This window comes from Xiphophorus maculatus, chromosome 14, assembly GCF_002775205.1.
Source record: "Xiphophorus maculatus strain JP 163 A chromosome 14, X_maculatus-5.0-male, whole genome shotgun sequence".
Lineage (NCBI taxonomy): Eukaryota > Metazoa > Chordata > Actinopteri > Cyprinodontiformes > Poeciliidae > Xiphophorus > Xiphophorus maculatus.
Genome location: NC_036456.1, coordinates 25,960,331 through 25,976,537, shown reverse-complemented (window position 1 = coordinate 25,976,537; position 16,207 = coordinate 25,960,331). Strand labels below are relative to the sequence as shown.

At 37.7% G+C, this 16,207-nt stretch overlaps 1 protein-coding gene across 11 annotated transcripts; it reads left to right on the top strand.

Moving 5' to 3' along the window:
• Nucleotides 1–310: 310 nt before the first annotated feature.
• Nucleotides 311–15,981, top strand: LOC102223231 (serine/arginine repetitive matrix protein 2-like). Of its 11 annotated transcripts, XM_023345655.1 has the most exons (24): nt 1,442–1,620; nt 1,780–3,411; nt 3,806–3,858; nt 5,404–5,439; nt 5,523–5,629; nt 5,708–6,326; nt 6,409–6,620; nt 7,344–7,498; nt 8,516–8,573; nt 9,083–9,196; nt 9,278–9,424; nt 9,808–9,930; nt 10,014–10,157; nt 10,567–10,689; nt 10,769–10,915; nt 11,538–11,633; nt 11,716–11,862; nt 12,485–12,580; nt 12,663–12,842; nt 13,452–13,574; nt 13,656–13,859; nt 14,556–14,636; nt 14,717–14,838; nt 14,910–15,981. In XM_023345655.1, the coding sequence occupies exons 2-24, from the start codon at nt 1,834–1,836 to the stop codon at nt 14,976–14,978; spliced, it is 4,734 nt and encodes a 1,577-aa protein (XP_023201423.1). In that variant the 5' UTR covers nt 1,442–1,620; nt 1,780–1,833; the 3' UTR covers nt 14,979–15,981. The 11 variants fall into 11 exon arrangements, with proteins under 11 accessions (XP_023201418.1, XP_023201424.1, XP_023201427.1 ...); XM_023345650.1 differs by lacking the exon at nt 1,442–1,620 and adding an exon at nt 311–392 and having other exon boundaries at nt 5,523–6,326; XM_023345653.1 differs by having other exon boundaries at nt 5,523–6,326; nt 11,541–11,633.
• The last annotated feature ends 226 nt before the right edge of the window (nt 15,982–16,207 follow it).

Here is a 16,207-nt window from a genome sequence, read left to right as displayed (position 1 = left end):
TAACACCTTGAAATTGGGCCTCCGTCTTTTTAAGAAGCTTTTTCAATAACATTCCTCCATTAAAGCTGCAGTATGTAACTTTTATAAAAATAAAAAAATATATTTTTACATATTTGTTGAAACTGTTGTGACAGTACAATAAACAAGTAATATGTGAAAAAAATAAAGCTCCTCTGCCTTCTCACTATAGACCTGCTGTCATCTGAAAACATTTGCTGCTCTCGGTCAGAAACAACCAATCAGAGCCAGGAAGAGAGTCTTAGTTCTGCCAGTCACCCTTGTATACATGCTGCTCACAACCTCCTCCTCTCTGCTACGCTACAGCCTGCCACAATGCTAAGACTAGGTAGCATGGCCACCCATGATGGTGGATAAAGGGATTTTCTGTAATGGTAAGTTGTTTCTCAGTCATTAGAACGTTTAGCAGCACGTACTCAAAGTTAATTGACAGCGATAAGACGCTCCTTCTTGCTCTGATTGGTTGTTTTTGACCAGGATTGTTAGATTTTTGCAGACTGCAAATATAGCTCAAGGAGGAAGTGGAGGAGATTGATTCTGTTCAGATTATCTGTACCATGCCGTCAAAACATGTTGATAGTATTAACAAAGAATTTTTTTAAGTAAAAGTTACATACTGCAACTTTAAGTCTGTTTATGTAATACTTGGGCGTAACTCAGACTCCTAGATGTCGACAAACAGCTCACCATGGGGTCCTCTGTATGTGCCAAACATGCATCAAGTGGCATTAAGCACCAGCTGACTGGAGCAGGTAAGAGGGTTCATAAGGGTGGAGCAGCTCAGAGAGGTAGGATGGGGCAAAAATGTCTGAACAATGAGAGCAAAGTGGAACGAGTCAATTTCCTTGTTTTAATGCCCAAACTTGGCCAATAATGCTGATTCAGATGTTTAAAAGTTACGTAACAGAAATAAGGTCTTTTTGGCCATGGGAAAAATGTAATTTGGCTGTTTTTATTTATCAATTCTCAACTATAGCCACAGTTTTTCTATAACAATAAAATATTTGAAGTGTTTGTGCTCTACCTTGGGTAAGATTTTCCAATGAGGGAAGAAGTGCAAACTAATTTTAACTTATAACTTGCTATTGTCTTTTTTGACACCACCAAAATAGCTTCGTTGATAAGTGCTCCGCCACCATTTGTTTTGTTTTAAACTTTTTCCGCTTTGAGATTACATTTTCCTTTGCAATCAATAAAGTATTGATTATTGACTGAGTTTGAATAAATAAATAAAAAGTGTTAAAACACTGCGTTAATATGAATAAACAAGCTTTTTTTGGTGGTATAATCTATCCTCACGACAGCAGGTGGCGGTGTCTCGTCGTTAGAATGAATCAAAGAAGTACAGTACCAGGTTCGTTCAAGAAAATAACGGGATTCTCTCAGGATTCCGCGCGAGCTTATTTTCCGGTCACGCACACTGTTTGGAACGTTGCGTCATGACGTCTCTCTTGTGACCAACGGTCGCGTTTGCTAGCTAGCTTGACGGAAGTGGAAACCGGAGAATAGCCTCTTAAATTGTAATTTTTTAAAAAACGTTTACTGGCTAAATGTGACTAAATGAAGCCAGCGACTCAGTACGACTGGCTTCGGTTGTTGAAAGTAAGTGAAATATATATTTTTTTGATCGAGAATGTAACTTTCATTCGATACAAATAGACATTAAAATAGAATGGCTGCTACAAGTTTGAATGAGCTTCATGTTTACTACTAAATATTCCTCTGAGGTACTGCCTAAATATGTTCTGCGTCATCTTTTAGGTCACTAATCTTCACCTCCACTGAGAGTCATCTTCCTCAAACACAGCTGGAACAATGTCTTCAATTCCACAGGGACGTGGCTACAATGATACTCACAGGGACACTACATCCTTGGCCTGGCTTTCAATATGCAAACAGACCGAAAAAGATCACAATAACCCATCTTCTGGCTGCACAGACAGAAGCAGAAGTGTTTCTGGTGAAGGTGTAGACAACAGGAAACATCCTCCAGGTTCAGGTGCTGCTAAATCTCCAGAACCAGGCAGATCGGATCAACCCAAGTACACAACAGAATCAGCTACCGAGATCCTCAGCAGGTTTGGACTCGACAAGGACGACTTGGGAGAGCTCAATGCTTACTCTGAGGATCAGATCACCCCTGAAAACCTGAAATACATCCTGATGCAGATTTCCATTAAGAAGAAGGAAAGAGCTGCAGAGAAATCCTCTGAATCGCAGCCCACTATTGGTCTAAAGAGTGACTTGCATAAAACTCCCATAAAGTCAAATAAAGTTATTGATTGCGGTGATTTTGGAAGTAGCGTTGCTAAAAAGGAGACTGAAAAAGATAGCACAGATAACAGTAGAGGTAAGTCACTGGTGGAAACTCACAAACCCAGTGAGGACCGGCTGCAAAGATGTGTGTTAAAGGGCAAAAGCAGAGAGTCTGAGATTAGTGAGCAAAATAAAATGGTTTCACCCAAACATAAACCTGATGAGACTAAACTCTACAAACCTCTTTCTCCAAAGCAACCAGATTCCACATCCAAACCTAGTAAAGCAGAACAGAAGAGTTCCAACAGGAAGGAAAGCAAAACTCGAATAAAAGAAACAACGGTTGCTGGACAGAATAAGAAAAGTCCAGAGAAGAAGAACCCGGAGGTTCAGACTGAGCTGAAGTGTGGACAGCAAGGACAGGATAAGTCAGTGATGCAGACTAAATTTAAGGAGTCATCTTTTAAAAATGATTCTTCATGCGCCATAGTTTCATCCAAACAGAAACCTGACGAGCCTAAACCCTGCAAACCTCTTCCTCCAAAGCAACCAGAGTCCACATCTAAATCCTCCAAACCTGATAAAGCAGAACAGAAGAGTTCCAACAGCAAGGAAAGCAAAACTCAGATAAAAGAAACAACGGTTGCTGGGCAGTATAAGAAACATCCAGAGAAGAAGATCCCTGAGGTTCAGACTGAGCTGAAACGTGGACAACAAGGACAGGATAAGCCAGTGATCCAGACTAAATTTAAAGGGTCATCTTCTAAAAATGAGCCTTCACACGCTGTAATTTCAGCCAAACAGAAACCTGGTGAGCCTAAACCCTGCAAACCTCTTCCTCCAAAGCAACCAGAGTCCACATCTAAATCCTCCAATCCTGGTAAAGCAGAACAGAAGAGTTCCAACAACAAGGAAAGTAGAACTCGGATAAAAGAAACAACGGTTGCTGGGCAGAATAAGGCTGAGCTGAAGCGCGGACAGCAAGGACGGGATAAGCCAGTGATCCAGACTAAATTTAAGGGGTCATCTTGTAAAAATGAGCCTTCACACGCCATAATTAGAGATTGTAAAGGTATCTCACCAGAATCCTTCCCACATTACTGTTCGATATGCAACAAGGAAAGTCGTAACGTACATGTGAGTGCTCTACACTGCAAAAACACAAAACCTTATCAAGTATTTTTGACCAATTTCTAGTACAAATATCTTATTACACTTGAATTAAGACTAAATTAATTCACAAGGAACTTTTTAGCAAGATATAGCAGCTTGTTTTAAGTCAATAATTAATGTTAATTTTAAAAAGTGTATTTAATTGGCAGATTATTTCACTTACAACAACATTCCCATAAAGTGAAATAATCTGCCAATGGAACTAATACTTTTTCACAAATATTAATGAATTATTGGCTTAAAACAAGCTCATGTATCTTGCTAAAAACTTCTACGTCTGGTTTATCGTATTTCAATAGGTTCATGTTGAAAATACAAACTGATAAAATGTCATTTAAATGTTTTTTTATTTTAACAGGCTTGGTGTTCCCACATGAAGACCACTGAACATCGTGAGAAGTGCAAAACCCTGTAAGGTTTTTGCACAAAGTCAGCCTTTGTTTATTCTTTCTTTTTAAGATTTTACTAATTTTCACTTATTGTTTTTAGAAATATAGACATTTTAGTAAGAATAGGTTCATGTTGATGAATATGGAACTAAAAGTGGAGTTGCAATTAATGGTTCACCAGTCAGATATAAAATTCCCACAATATAACGTTTAGTAAAAACTCTGTAACATATTTCATAATACATTCAAATTAAATGTGGTACATCTAGGTACTGAAAAGTAATAATTATTTGTACAGACCCTAAAATATTATAGCAAACTTTTTATTACAGTTGTAGTGATTTCCATAGCATGTATTTATTTTAGTATATCACACCAGGTTCCCTGTCTTTTTTCTTTCTATTATTCCCAGTTCAGTTTAGTTCTATAGCACTAATTCACAAAATATATTATCTCAACTTACTTTACAAAAAATGTCAATTCAATCCAATCATAAATACCTTCTAATTAGGGGTGCACGATGGTTGACCAGTCAATTAGCCACAATTTTAGTCTTATGTAAGTCTTGAAATATGCATATATATTTCACATTTTGCATGTTTTTGTTCTTCCATTTGGGATTCTACTGCTTCTAAAAACAACCCAAGTGCTTAAAAACACACAAGGCTTTTTTGTTTTGGCAGTAAGTTAATGTTTTATAGTCACAAAATAAGCAGGCACTACCCCTCACCTAGCAACCAAGGGAAGCCAGCCCGTTACCTAGCAACCCCAAAGGAATTCTGTCCGTTGCCTAGCAACCCAAGTAGAGTTCCAGAGTTCCAAACCAAGTAGAGTTGTCTAAAAATGTTCAGAGTTTAATCTAAGAATTTCTGAGTTTATTGGTGGAAGTGCACTCCTCTTTTTTTCTTGTCTACTATACCCTCACATGCCGCTGTATGTAGCAGAGTCACAGCTTGCTGTTCTTCTGCTGTTGTCGTAGCTAGTTCTACCGCTTTACAATGAATGCTGGTAAAGAGAAGTGTTTTGTTGTTGACTTACCATCAAGAAACCACTTGCTGCATTCTAGTTGGTTGTGCAGGAGGCTCCACTTGTGCTTTTCAAAGATGTATGGTTGTATAATTGCGCATCTGTTTGGAACTATTTTCATGTGTGATTGTAAATGTGGCCACCAGCTGCTTACTTGGATTTAAAGTGACAAGAAGCTCTAAAACAACTCATTCTGAAAGCTCATAATAAACCAAATTCTAATTTTCTAAGTATGATTTTGTGAAAAAAAAATTACATGTAGTGGCTATAAATATTTTTTATAGCCACTAGACCTATTCTAACCTGTTCAAGGAAGCATGTTAGCTCTATTTAAATATTGTCTCTGTTTTAATTTGGAAACCCATCTTAGAGTTGCTGATAAGTGAATCAGGGCTGCACATATTGATTGCAGCCCTGATTTCCTTAATCTTGGGTTATCTGCACAAATTTTCAAATTGCTGCATCTCCACAAAAAATTGCAAATGTAAAACTTCAAACATCTGGTTTCAGCTGTATGTGTATGTTCTTTTTTTCTTCGTAGATACCCAGACTTGTTTTGTGAACAACAATTCCCCAGGTAAAAGTCTGTCTTCAGACAAATGCGACCCACTTTATCCTATGTATCCAAATGTGTTTTTGCTTTTCCACATGTTTAAATAGAATAGACTCAACATGGAGGCGGTGTCAGGAGACGGGAAAACACAAGAGTGATTCTCGCCACAGAAACGCTTCCCGCTCCAGAAGTCAAGAACGCCGTCACAGAAGAGGCTCCAGTTCTCGATCACCCTGCCGGAGAAACTCTTTCCGCTCCCACTCCAGAAGTCATGGCCGCACACACAGAAGAGGCTCCAGTTCTCGATCACCCTGCCGGAGAAACTCTTTCCGCTCCCACTCCAGAAGTCATGGCCGCACACACAGAAGAGGCTCCAGTTCTCGATCACCCTGCCGGAGAAACTCTTTCCACTCCCGCTCCAGAAGTCATGGCCGCACACACAGAAGAGGCTCCAGTTCTCGATCACCCTGCCGGAGAAACTCTTTCCGCTCCCACTCCAGAAGTCATGGCCGGCGTCACAGAAGAGGCTCCAGTTCTCGCTCACCCTGCCGGAGAAACGTTTCCCGTTCCCGCTCCAGAAGTCATGGCCGGCGTCACAGAAGAGGCTCCAGTTCTCGCTCACCCTGCCGGAGAAACGTTTCCCGTTCCCGCTCCAGAAGTCATGGCCGGCGTCACAGAAGAGGCTCCAGTTCTCGCTCACGCTGCCGGAGAAACGCTTCCCGTTCTCGCTCCAGAAGTCATGGCCGGCGTCACAGAAGAGGCTCCAGTTCTCGCTCTCACAGCCCGTATCATCAGCGCCGTAAATCCAGGAGTAGATCAACTTCCACCTCAGACAGTTCTAGCTGTGAGGACAGAAGAGACAGGTGCAGAAGCCCATCCAGGTCTTCCTACAGTTATAGAAAAACCCACAGGTCTGTTGGGGGAACTATTACTTTACATTGGACTCAACAGTTGAGATCTTTGTCATCATCCCTGACTTTTCATTCTGTTTAGGTCTCGATCTCGTTCTCCACGGTACGAGAAGTCCACCTCCTGTCTGCCCTCGCCAGGAATGCCTTCTGAGAGACAGCTTTCACCCAAAATCAGCAGCAAGAATCCGCCGTCACCAAGCAGAAGCGGCGAGAAACAAACGTCCGGAGAGACATCGGTTCCTCAGGATGAGAACAGTGCAGAGACACTGGTGAAGAAACTTCTTCAGTCATCAGGTTAGACACATAATGGGAATTGGATTAGCTTTAATTGAGCTTCCTGAAGATTAAATTACTACTCTGTTGAAGCTGTGATATGTAGCTTTTTAAAAAATACGTTTTTTTAAAACGTATTTTTTAAAATTGTCACCATTTTGCGACAGAATAATATGAGACAGATAATCCGTGAAAATTCCTCCACCTCCTCATAGTGCTACTATATTTCTGAAAAAACTCTCCTCTCCCAGTCAAAAACAACCAATCAGAGCCAGGACGAGCATGTTAGCTGTCAGTGAAACTTATGTACGTGCTGCTAATTGTGGAGAAACAACTTCAAGTTCCAGGAAAACTTTTTATCCATCGTCATCAGTGGTCATGCTAACTAGCCTTAGCACTCATGGCAGACTCTGCCATGAGTGTGAGCAGAGTGATTGACAGCGCTAACACCCTCCCCCTGGCTCTGATTGGTTGTTTCTGACTGAGGGGAGTATGCCTGAGGGGTGTACTGTCTCATATTATACTGTCACGACATAGTAACAGTTTTAGCAAATATGTAAAAAAAAAAATAAATAAATAATAATTTTTTAAAATGTTACGTACTTCAGTTTTAAGCAGAAGAATCCAGACTAAAAACAAGATATATTTTCTCCGTATTTTGCCATTGTTTTCCCCTTTTGCACTAAATTCTTTGTAATTCTTTAACTCTGCTACATTAAAGTGTATTTTTGTCTGTCTTTCTAGCTGTCCAGTCTTTGTCAAAGCAGATAGATGTAGAGAGCCTTGTGAAAACTCTGACTCCGGTTTTCCTGGACGAGTTCAACAAGTTAACCTCAACACCCGGATCATCAGAGGCGCCTCAGACTAAAAGCACAGCCAGTTCCCCGCCAAATCACGAGGTTTTATTACTTAAAATTACTGCTATACATGTTTTATTGTTAAAGCTATTTTTGTTATACAGTACAGACCAAAAGTTTGGACACACTTTCTCATTGAATTCAATCCTGTGCAGTCGTAACGGCAAAGGGAAAAATAATGCAGAAAATAGAGATAATATTCTTATCTCTATTATCTTATATCTACTCTGTAGAGGTTTGGGGGAACGCTGGTAAAGTGTTTACAAATTCTATTTTTATTTTAGAAAATAGAATTTATAGAGGTAGATTTTGTATTTTTTTTTAAACTATATATATATAAAGTTTTTTTTTGTTTGTTTGGGGTTTTTTTTTTTTTTTTTTTACAAATTTCTGCTTTTAATTCTAAGGAGAAATGAGAAGTTTCTACTCAATTTTTTTTTTAATTTTTACATTTTTACTTATTTAAAAAATAAATGAGCAGAAATTAAGTCAATCAGAAATCGGAAATGAATTCTGATTTCTGCTCAGAATTATAAGCAGAAAATGCCACAGAGATCCAACATCTTCAACTTAAAATTAATACAATTTCATAACTTGGTTTACTATCATATTTTGCAAGATATGTTTAAAATACATAACAGTATATTACAGAGCAGATCCATTTTTATTTTTAAGAAAACAATAAAACATAATTATCTATGAAGGTATAATGAAGTGTATTGATTCAATAGAGTGCTGTATCTCTACAAAGATGTTATGTTTTTTCTGTATTATTATTATTTTTATGTATTTATGGCCTGTTTTGTTTTTAAGGGTCTAAATTGACAGTTGATTAATGTTTAGTTGCTTAAGTAAATTTAGTTTTGAGACAAGAATTAGATTATATAAGACTTTTTTTTCTTCTAACTACTCTTTTTCATTCCCACTGTTTTTTGTTTATGTCAAATTGTGACTTGTTCATTTTAATCTGTAAATGAAACAGATAGGAAAGCGGAATATCTCCTAGTTTTGTTTGAATCTTTGCTGCTGGACATGATGAACGTCTCTGTTTTTCTTCAGCAGGAAGTCGGAGCAGAAACTCTGAGATCTGCTGACTGCTCAGATCGAAGCGGCCCAGGTTGGTGTTTCAGGACCTTAAATGTTTCGGTTTGGGAGTGGACACGTTACTATGGTAACTGGTAAACCATTCCTGAAGCCAATGGTTGTTTTAGTAATCGATTATTCTGATGATTAATCGGATTAAAAAATTGTCCCTTTCTGCTTATTTTTCATTTAACCACCTAAACCTTTTTTGTTCAATATTAGAAAGGCGTTATTGAAAGATTAGGGGATTTTTTTTAACAGAATTTGAATGAAGTTAAGCTAAAACTATAAAACATATTTACAGCCAAGGCATTTTTTTTATATCTTTATAGTTTTTGTACATTTTGGACTTAATTTTGGTTCTAAGTATGTTGTTCTTTAAAATCTGTCCTAATGCAAACAGTAGAGTTCATTACGATTAGATTTAATGAAAATCTAGTTAAATATAGTCCAGAATAATATAATTAGGTGTTGTTTTTTTCTATTTCACTCCAGTTTAGTTTTATTCTAATTTTTCATCATTGTTGTGTCTTTTATGTTCAGTTTTAGAGCAGAGCGTAAACGCTGCAGCTTCAGGTAATCTGGAGGAAAAGGAACAGGAAGTGACATCAACTAGAAAAAGAGGCCGACCCAGGAAGAAACCCAGAAAGACTCCTGGTAGCCGACCTCACAATCTGCTCCACTGTGATGTCACATCGCTGAAAACAAAGATTGATCAATACTTCATCTTATTTGCAGTGAGAAAATCTGCTGGAGTAAAACATGAGAGCTCCGAAGAAAACAGAGAAGAAGAAGAAACCAAATCACTTCCTGGTGCGTCGCTGGATTCTTCTTCTGCTCTGTTGGGGGACGTCAAGAAGGAAACGGACGCTGAAGCTGCTGAAGGTCCAGACAAACAGCCTGTCAGAAAACAATAGTTCTAGTTGTTTGTCTGTCTTAAATTTCACTCAAGGTGGTTTTAAAAAGCTCTTTTAAAGTCTTAAATTGATGTGTCCAATATTAAGGCCTTGATATGTATTGAATTTATTAAAAATATGTCTTGGTCTTAAATAAATCACAGGTCTTAAATTATGCTTTGGCAGGACTATTTAATGTAGTCTTATTTTCTCATGGTTCCTACTGCAGCCAGTAGAGTTCATTATCTTTAGATTTAACAAAAATATAATTAATATAGTTCAGAATAATATAATTAGGTGGTCTTTTTTTTCTATTTCACTCCAGTTTAGTTTTATTCCAGTTTTTCATCATTGGTGTGTTTTTATGTTCAGTTTTAGATCAGAGTGTGAACGCTGCAGCAGCAGGTGAGCTGGAGGAAATGGAGGAGAAGGAACGGGAAGTGACATCAATAAGAAAAGGAGGCCGACCCAGGAAGAAACCCAGAAAGACTCCTGGTAGCCGACCTTACAGTCTGCTCCTGTTCGAATGTCACATCGCTGAAAAACAAAGACTGATCAATGTTTGATCTTGTTTTCAGTGAGAAAATCTGCCAGAGGAAAACCTGAGAACCCTGAAGAAAACAGAGAAGAAGACAAATCACTTCCTGGTGCGTCGCTGGATCCTTCTTATTCTGCTCTATTGGGGGACGTCAAGACGGAGATGGATAATGAAACTGCTGAAGGTCCAGACAAACAGAACCTGTCAGAAAACTACAGTTTTAGTTTTTTTTTCTGTCTTAAATTTTATTCCAGGTGGCTTTTAAAAAAAGGTTTTAAAAGGTCTTAAACTTATGTGTCCATGTTAATGCCTTAAAATGTGTTGAATTAAAAAATATGTTGGTCTTAAATAAATTAATCACAGGTCTTAAATTATGTTTTGGCAGGACTATTTGATGTAGTCTTGTCTTAATGTAGTGTTATTTTCTCACGGTCCCTACTGCAACCAGTAGAGGGCGTTATCTTTATATTTAAAGAAAATATAGTTAAATATAGTTCAGAATAGTATAATTAGGTGGTCAATTTTTTTTCTTATTTCACTCCAGTTTAGTTTTATTCCAATTTTTTCATCATTGTTGTGTTTTCTATGTTCAGTTTTAGATCAGAGTGTGAACGCTGTAGCAGCAGGTGAGCTGGAGGAAACTGAGCAGACGGAACAGGAAGTGACATCAATAATTAAAAGAGGCCGACCCAGGAAGAAATCCAGAAAGACTCCTGGTAGCCAACCTCACAATCTGCTCCAGTTTGATGTCACATTGCTGAAAAACAAAGACTGATCAATGTTTGATGTTTGCAGTGAGAAAATCTGCTGGAGGAAAACGTGGGAACCATGAAGAAAACAGAGAAGAAGAAACCAAATCACTTCCTGGTGCGTCGCTGGATCCTTCTTCTTCTGCTCTATTGGGGGACGTCAAGACGGAGACGCACAATGAAACTGCTGAAGGTCCAGACAAACAGAACCTGTCAGAAAACTACAGTTTTAGTTTTTTTTTCTGTCTTAAAATTTATTCCAGGTGGCTTTAAAAAAAGTTCTTAAAAATGTATGTGTCCAATGTTAAGGCCTTAAAATGTAATGAAGAAAAAAATATGTTGGTCTTAAATAAATTAATCACAGGTCTTAAATTATCTCATGGCAGGACTATTTAATGTTTTATTTTCCCGCAGAAATTTTCTGTTATGCGCATACATGTTTGCTGTGCAGTTGAGGCTACCGTTTGCTACCTGCTAATATACCCTTGCTAGCTAGATAGCTAGCTAACTTTTTTGCCTTTTATCCCAGGCATAAAACCAGGTTCATATTTTTTACTAAGCTTGACTGAAATGCAGTAAGTTACCACTGCCTTAAAAAATCTAAAAACTATATTTATAGGTTTTTATGTCTAAAATTTCATTCAAGGTGGCTTTAAAAAGGTCTTTAAAAGTCTTAAATCCATGTATCTATAGTTAAAGCCTTAAAATGTCCTAACTTAATAAAAAATCACAAGTTGGTCGCAAATAAATTCATCACAGGTCTTAAATTATGTTGTGGCAGGGCTATTTAATGTAGTGTTACTTTCTCACTGCAGCAGCAAGTGATCTGGAGGAAATGGAGGATACAGAACAGGAAGTGGCATCGACTAAAAAAAGAGGACGATCCGGGAAGAAACCCAGAAAGGCTCCTGGTAGTCGACCTCACAATCTGCTCCAGTTTGATGTCACATTGCTGAAAAACAAAGATTGATCAATATTTCATCTTGTTTGCAGTGAGAAAATCTGCTGGAGGAAAACGTGAAAACCCTGAAGAAAACAGAGAAGAAGAAACCAAATCACTTCCTGGCGCATCGCTGGATCCTTCTTCTTCTGCTCTATTGGGGGACGTCAAGACGGAGACGCACAATGAAACTGCTGAAGGTCCAGACAAACAGAATCTGTCAGAAAGCTACAGTTTTAGGGTTTTTTTCTGTCTTAAAATGTATTCCAGTTGGCTTTAAAAAAAGTTCTTAAAAAGTTATGTGTCCAATGTTAAGGCCTTAAAATGTAATTAATTAAAAAATGTTGGTCTTAAATAAATTAATCACAGGTTTTAAATTATCTCATGGCAGGACTATTTAATGTTTTATTTTCCCGCAGAAATTTTCTATTATGCGCATACATGTTTGCTGTGCAGTTGAGGCTATCGCTAGCTACCTGCTAATATACCCTTGCTAGCTAGATAGCTAGCTAACTTTTTTGCCTTTTATCCCAGGCATAAAACCAGGTTCATATTTTTTACTAAGCTTGATTGAAATGCAGTAAGTTACCACTGCCTAAGAAAACCTAAAAACTATATTTATAGGTTTTTATGTCTAAAATTTCATTCAAGGTGGCTTTAAAAAGGTCTTTAAAAGTCTTAAATTCATGTATCTATAGTTAAAGCCTTAAAATGTCTTAACTTAATAAAAAAAATTACAAGTTGGTCGCAAATAAATTCATCACAGGTCTTAAATTATGTTGTGGCAGGGCTTTTTAATGTAGTGTTACTTTCTCTCTGCAGCAGCAGGTGATCTGGAGGAAATGGAGGATACAGAACAGGAAGTGGCATCCACTAAAAAAAGAGGACGATCCGGGAAGAAACCCAGAAAGGCTCCTGGTAGACGACCTCACAGTCTGCTCCAGTTTGATGTCACATTGCTGAAAAATAAAGATTGATCAATATTTCATCTTGTTTGCAGTGAGAAAATCTGCTGGAGAAAAACCTGAGAACCCTGAAGAAGAAACCAAATCACTTCCTGAGATGGAGGCTGAATGTCCTGACAGACAGAACCTGGATGGACGCTTGGAGGAAGAGGAGGAGGATGAAGGACGCTGCAGGGCCGACGGAGAAGGTTTGGAAGAGGAGACAATTCCTTTAGGTTGGTTTTAAATCAACTATCACGTTTCTGTGTCAATAGACAGGAACAAGTCCATTGATGCATCTCTGAAAGAGTTTTTATGATCTGAAAGTTTTTTAGATTAAATTTAACTTTTATCAAGTCAAAATATTTAACCAAACAGTCCTTTTATTTTAAATTTAGTTCATTCTGAACTGAACTTAATGAGTACTAATGAGTTCAATACATTTAGATTGAATGAAAATCTAGTTAAAAATGATCCGAAGTAATATAAATAATTTGATTTCATGACGGTCAAATTGATTCCATTTCGATCCATGTTATTTTTAATCAAGTCAAGTCACTTACGCGAATCATAAATACTTTACAACATTTATAGTCACTGGTAGATAAATGATAAAGCAAAAAATTAAGTTTGGTAAATATAATGACAATTATAAAATTGGCAGAAAACAACAAAAAATAACAATATGAATAAAAACCAAGCCATACTTAAATTCAGCTGCAGCAGTTTCCCAAAAGTACTGACATCTGCCATTTTTTTTCTAATGATGTTGAAGGCCAGGGAATAAAGATGCATTTTGAGTTTTTTATTCTGGTTTTCCATCATTGGTTTGTTTTTATGTTCAGTTTTAGATCAGAGTGTGAACGCTGCAGCAGCAGGTAATCTGGAGGAAATGGAGGACACGGAACAGGAAGTGACATCAAGCAGAAAAAGAGGCCGACCCAGGAAGAAACCCAGAAAGACTCCTGGTAGCCGATCTCATAATCTGCTCCACTGTGATGTCGCATCGCTGAAAACAAAGATTGATCAATACTTCATCTTATTTGCAGTGAGAAAATCTGCTGGAGGAAAACCTGAGAACCCTGAAGAAAACAGAGAAGAAGACAAATCACTTCCTGGCGCATCGCTGGATCCTTCTTCTTCTGCTCTATTGGGGGACGTCAAGACGGAGTCGGATGATGAAGCTGCTGAAGGTCCAGACAAACAGAACCTGGACAGACGCTTGGAGGAAGAGGAGGAGGAGGATGAAGAAGGTTTGGAAGATGAAGAGAAGCTCAATTTTTTTCAAATATAATCTGTCTGTGGTCCCATACGATCTAGCAGTGATTGTTCCAAGAAATATGTAAAAAAAAATTTTATAAAAGTTACATACTGTAGTTTTAAAGCAATAAATTGGCATGTACCAGTCTTAGTGACCTTTTAGAAAATGTTTTCTTGAAGGAGATTATCTTCAGGGTTCCGCACATCCTTAAAAAGTCTTAATTTCATGTATCTAAAATCAAAGCCTTAAAATGTCTTAGATTCATTAGAAAAATGTAAGGTGGCCTTAAATATGTCAATCACAGTTCTTAAAAAGAATCTAGTATATGTAGTATATCTGTCACCGGCAAACATAATAATTGGTGTCTGTAACTCGAGGCGGTTGTGGCTACCGCTAACTGGCTGCGGCTATGTTTTAGCTAGCTAGCTTTTTTGCGTTTTTCATGGCTCACTTCTGTTGCCGACCAATACGACGCCACATGTATTCTCTGCTAAAAAGCTTGACAATACTACTAAATAAAATGTGATTTTCTTTTTTATGTTTCTGTTGTGATACAGGTCTTTAATTTAATTATTAATGGTCTTAAAAAAGTTTTACATTTGTGTCTGTGAAACTTGTAGAAGCCCTGTTCTTAATATCATCAATTTTAAAGTAAAAATTAAACATTTTTCCGTTTGTTTTTCTTCAGTAGCCTGTAAAAAACGAAGGAAGTCTCCTTGTACCGCTGCTGATTTTATCCTGCCACCTTTCAACACAGACATCTCCTTTGGTGAGAAACAAACACACATCTGCCTACCGGTTAGAAACTCTCTTCTTCTTGTTCATGTTCTTGTCTTTCCTCCTCTTCAGGCGAGGAGTTTACTGCTCGTAAACTGGGATATTACTGTTCCCTCTGCTCTGTTTTCTACATGCTGAAGAGCAACGAAGAGGACACACACTGCTGCAGCAGAAATCATTACGACAACCTGCTGGTAAACCTGAATAATGCAACAAAAATACACACATGTTCACAGTGTGGTGTCTAAATGCGTTTGATTTTCAGAAACATTGGCAGATGAAAGAAGAGGAATCTTCACCGCCTCCAAAAAGGAAAACCAGAAGCTCTCGATGATCCTGTTTTTATGTCTCCTTTTAAAATTTACTAAAACTGTCAACTTCTAGTCTGCTTTGATTGGGCAGCTCCATTTTTAAACTGTGTAAATGTTTTTTTAATTGATTCATGAAGAGGATTCCCTTCACATTCAATGTTTCTAAACATTTTTTTAGCCTTGATTTAAAGGAACTAAGTGTTTCAGCAGTTTCCTGGCAGATCTGCGGCGCATAGAAGCTGAATGCTGCTTCTCCATGTTTGGTTCTGGGGATGCAGTTACAGGGAGCCAACGTAGAGACTTTAGAACTGGGGAGATGTTTTCTATCTTCCTGGTTTTAGTCAGAGCGTCAGCAGCAGCGTTCTGGATCAAATCCAATTGATTTTCTTTAGGTAGACGCAAAGCTAAACACGTTTAGTTTTGCATTTCTAATGTCCTCTAGCAGGGACATTAGAAATGTTCTTCATGTGGTAGAAGGCAGACTTTGTAATTATCTTTATGCGTCTCTGAAGGTTCAGGTTGCTCATGCTGCCATCTTTAAAAGGCTGTAAGTGACAGGGGGGAAATCAACACAGCCTCCAGTTACATTTGACCTTTTATTATCAGTTGCATCCACCTGTGTAAATCTCCACCCACAACAGGAAGTCAATAAGATTCAACACCCACCCTTGTTCTTATGTTGACATAAAAATACATTTACATTTCGCATTTTTTCCTCTTTTTTTCATTTGCATACCAAAAACAAAACACACAAAGTTGCCCATTCTCATTTTACTCACAGGCTTTGTTAAAATATCAGCTGCCATTTCTGTTGTTGAACAGTAACAGTTATTTTTCCATCACTGAATGCTGATCGAACAAAGTGATATCAAATCTCAATGTGTTTGCACCTTTGGCGATAGACTGGACTTTTAGAAAGATAAAATATACCTTTATTGGATGTGAATATTTTTAAGGACAAAGTACATTCCATTCATGCCTTGTTGAAATGTGCTACACAAATAAACTTGACGTGTAATAACTGAAGCTGTGTACTGACTCTTGATAGAAAGAATATAATATTAAAATAATGAAGCTTGTGTACAAACACAAACTGTAGGTTTGTATCTGTTGTGTTTTGGCTTGTTCTTTCATTGAACACATTTTATTCAGCATAAATACTTCACAATAGTCCGTCAAGAAGTATGCAAGCTACTCCTAAAAGTGTTTTTGATTTTATTTTAGATTTTTTTTGTTAGATCAAATGTTTACA

What these genes read in the sequence shown, in the direction of transcription:
- LOC102223231 (XM_023345650.1), top strand. Translation starts at nt 1,834, where the DNA reads ATGTCTTCAATTCCACAGGGACGTGGCTACAATGATACTCACAGGGAC. An exon ending in GGATAATGAAACTGCTGAAG is followed by an intron (nt 10,158 to 10,566) that starts GTCCAGACAAAC and finishes TTCTATGTTCAG; the next exon opens with TTTTAGATCAGAGTGTGAAC. An exon ending in GCACAATGAAACTGCTGAAG is followed by an intron (nt 10,916 to 11,537) that starts GTCCAGACAAAC and finishes TTCTCACTGCAG; the next exon opens with CAGCAAGTGATCTGGAGGAA.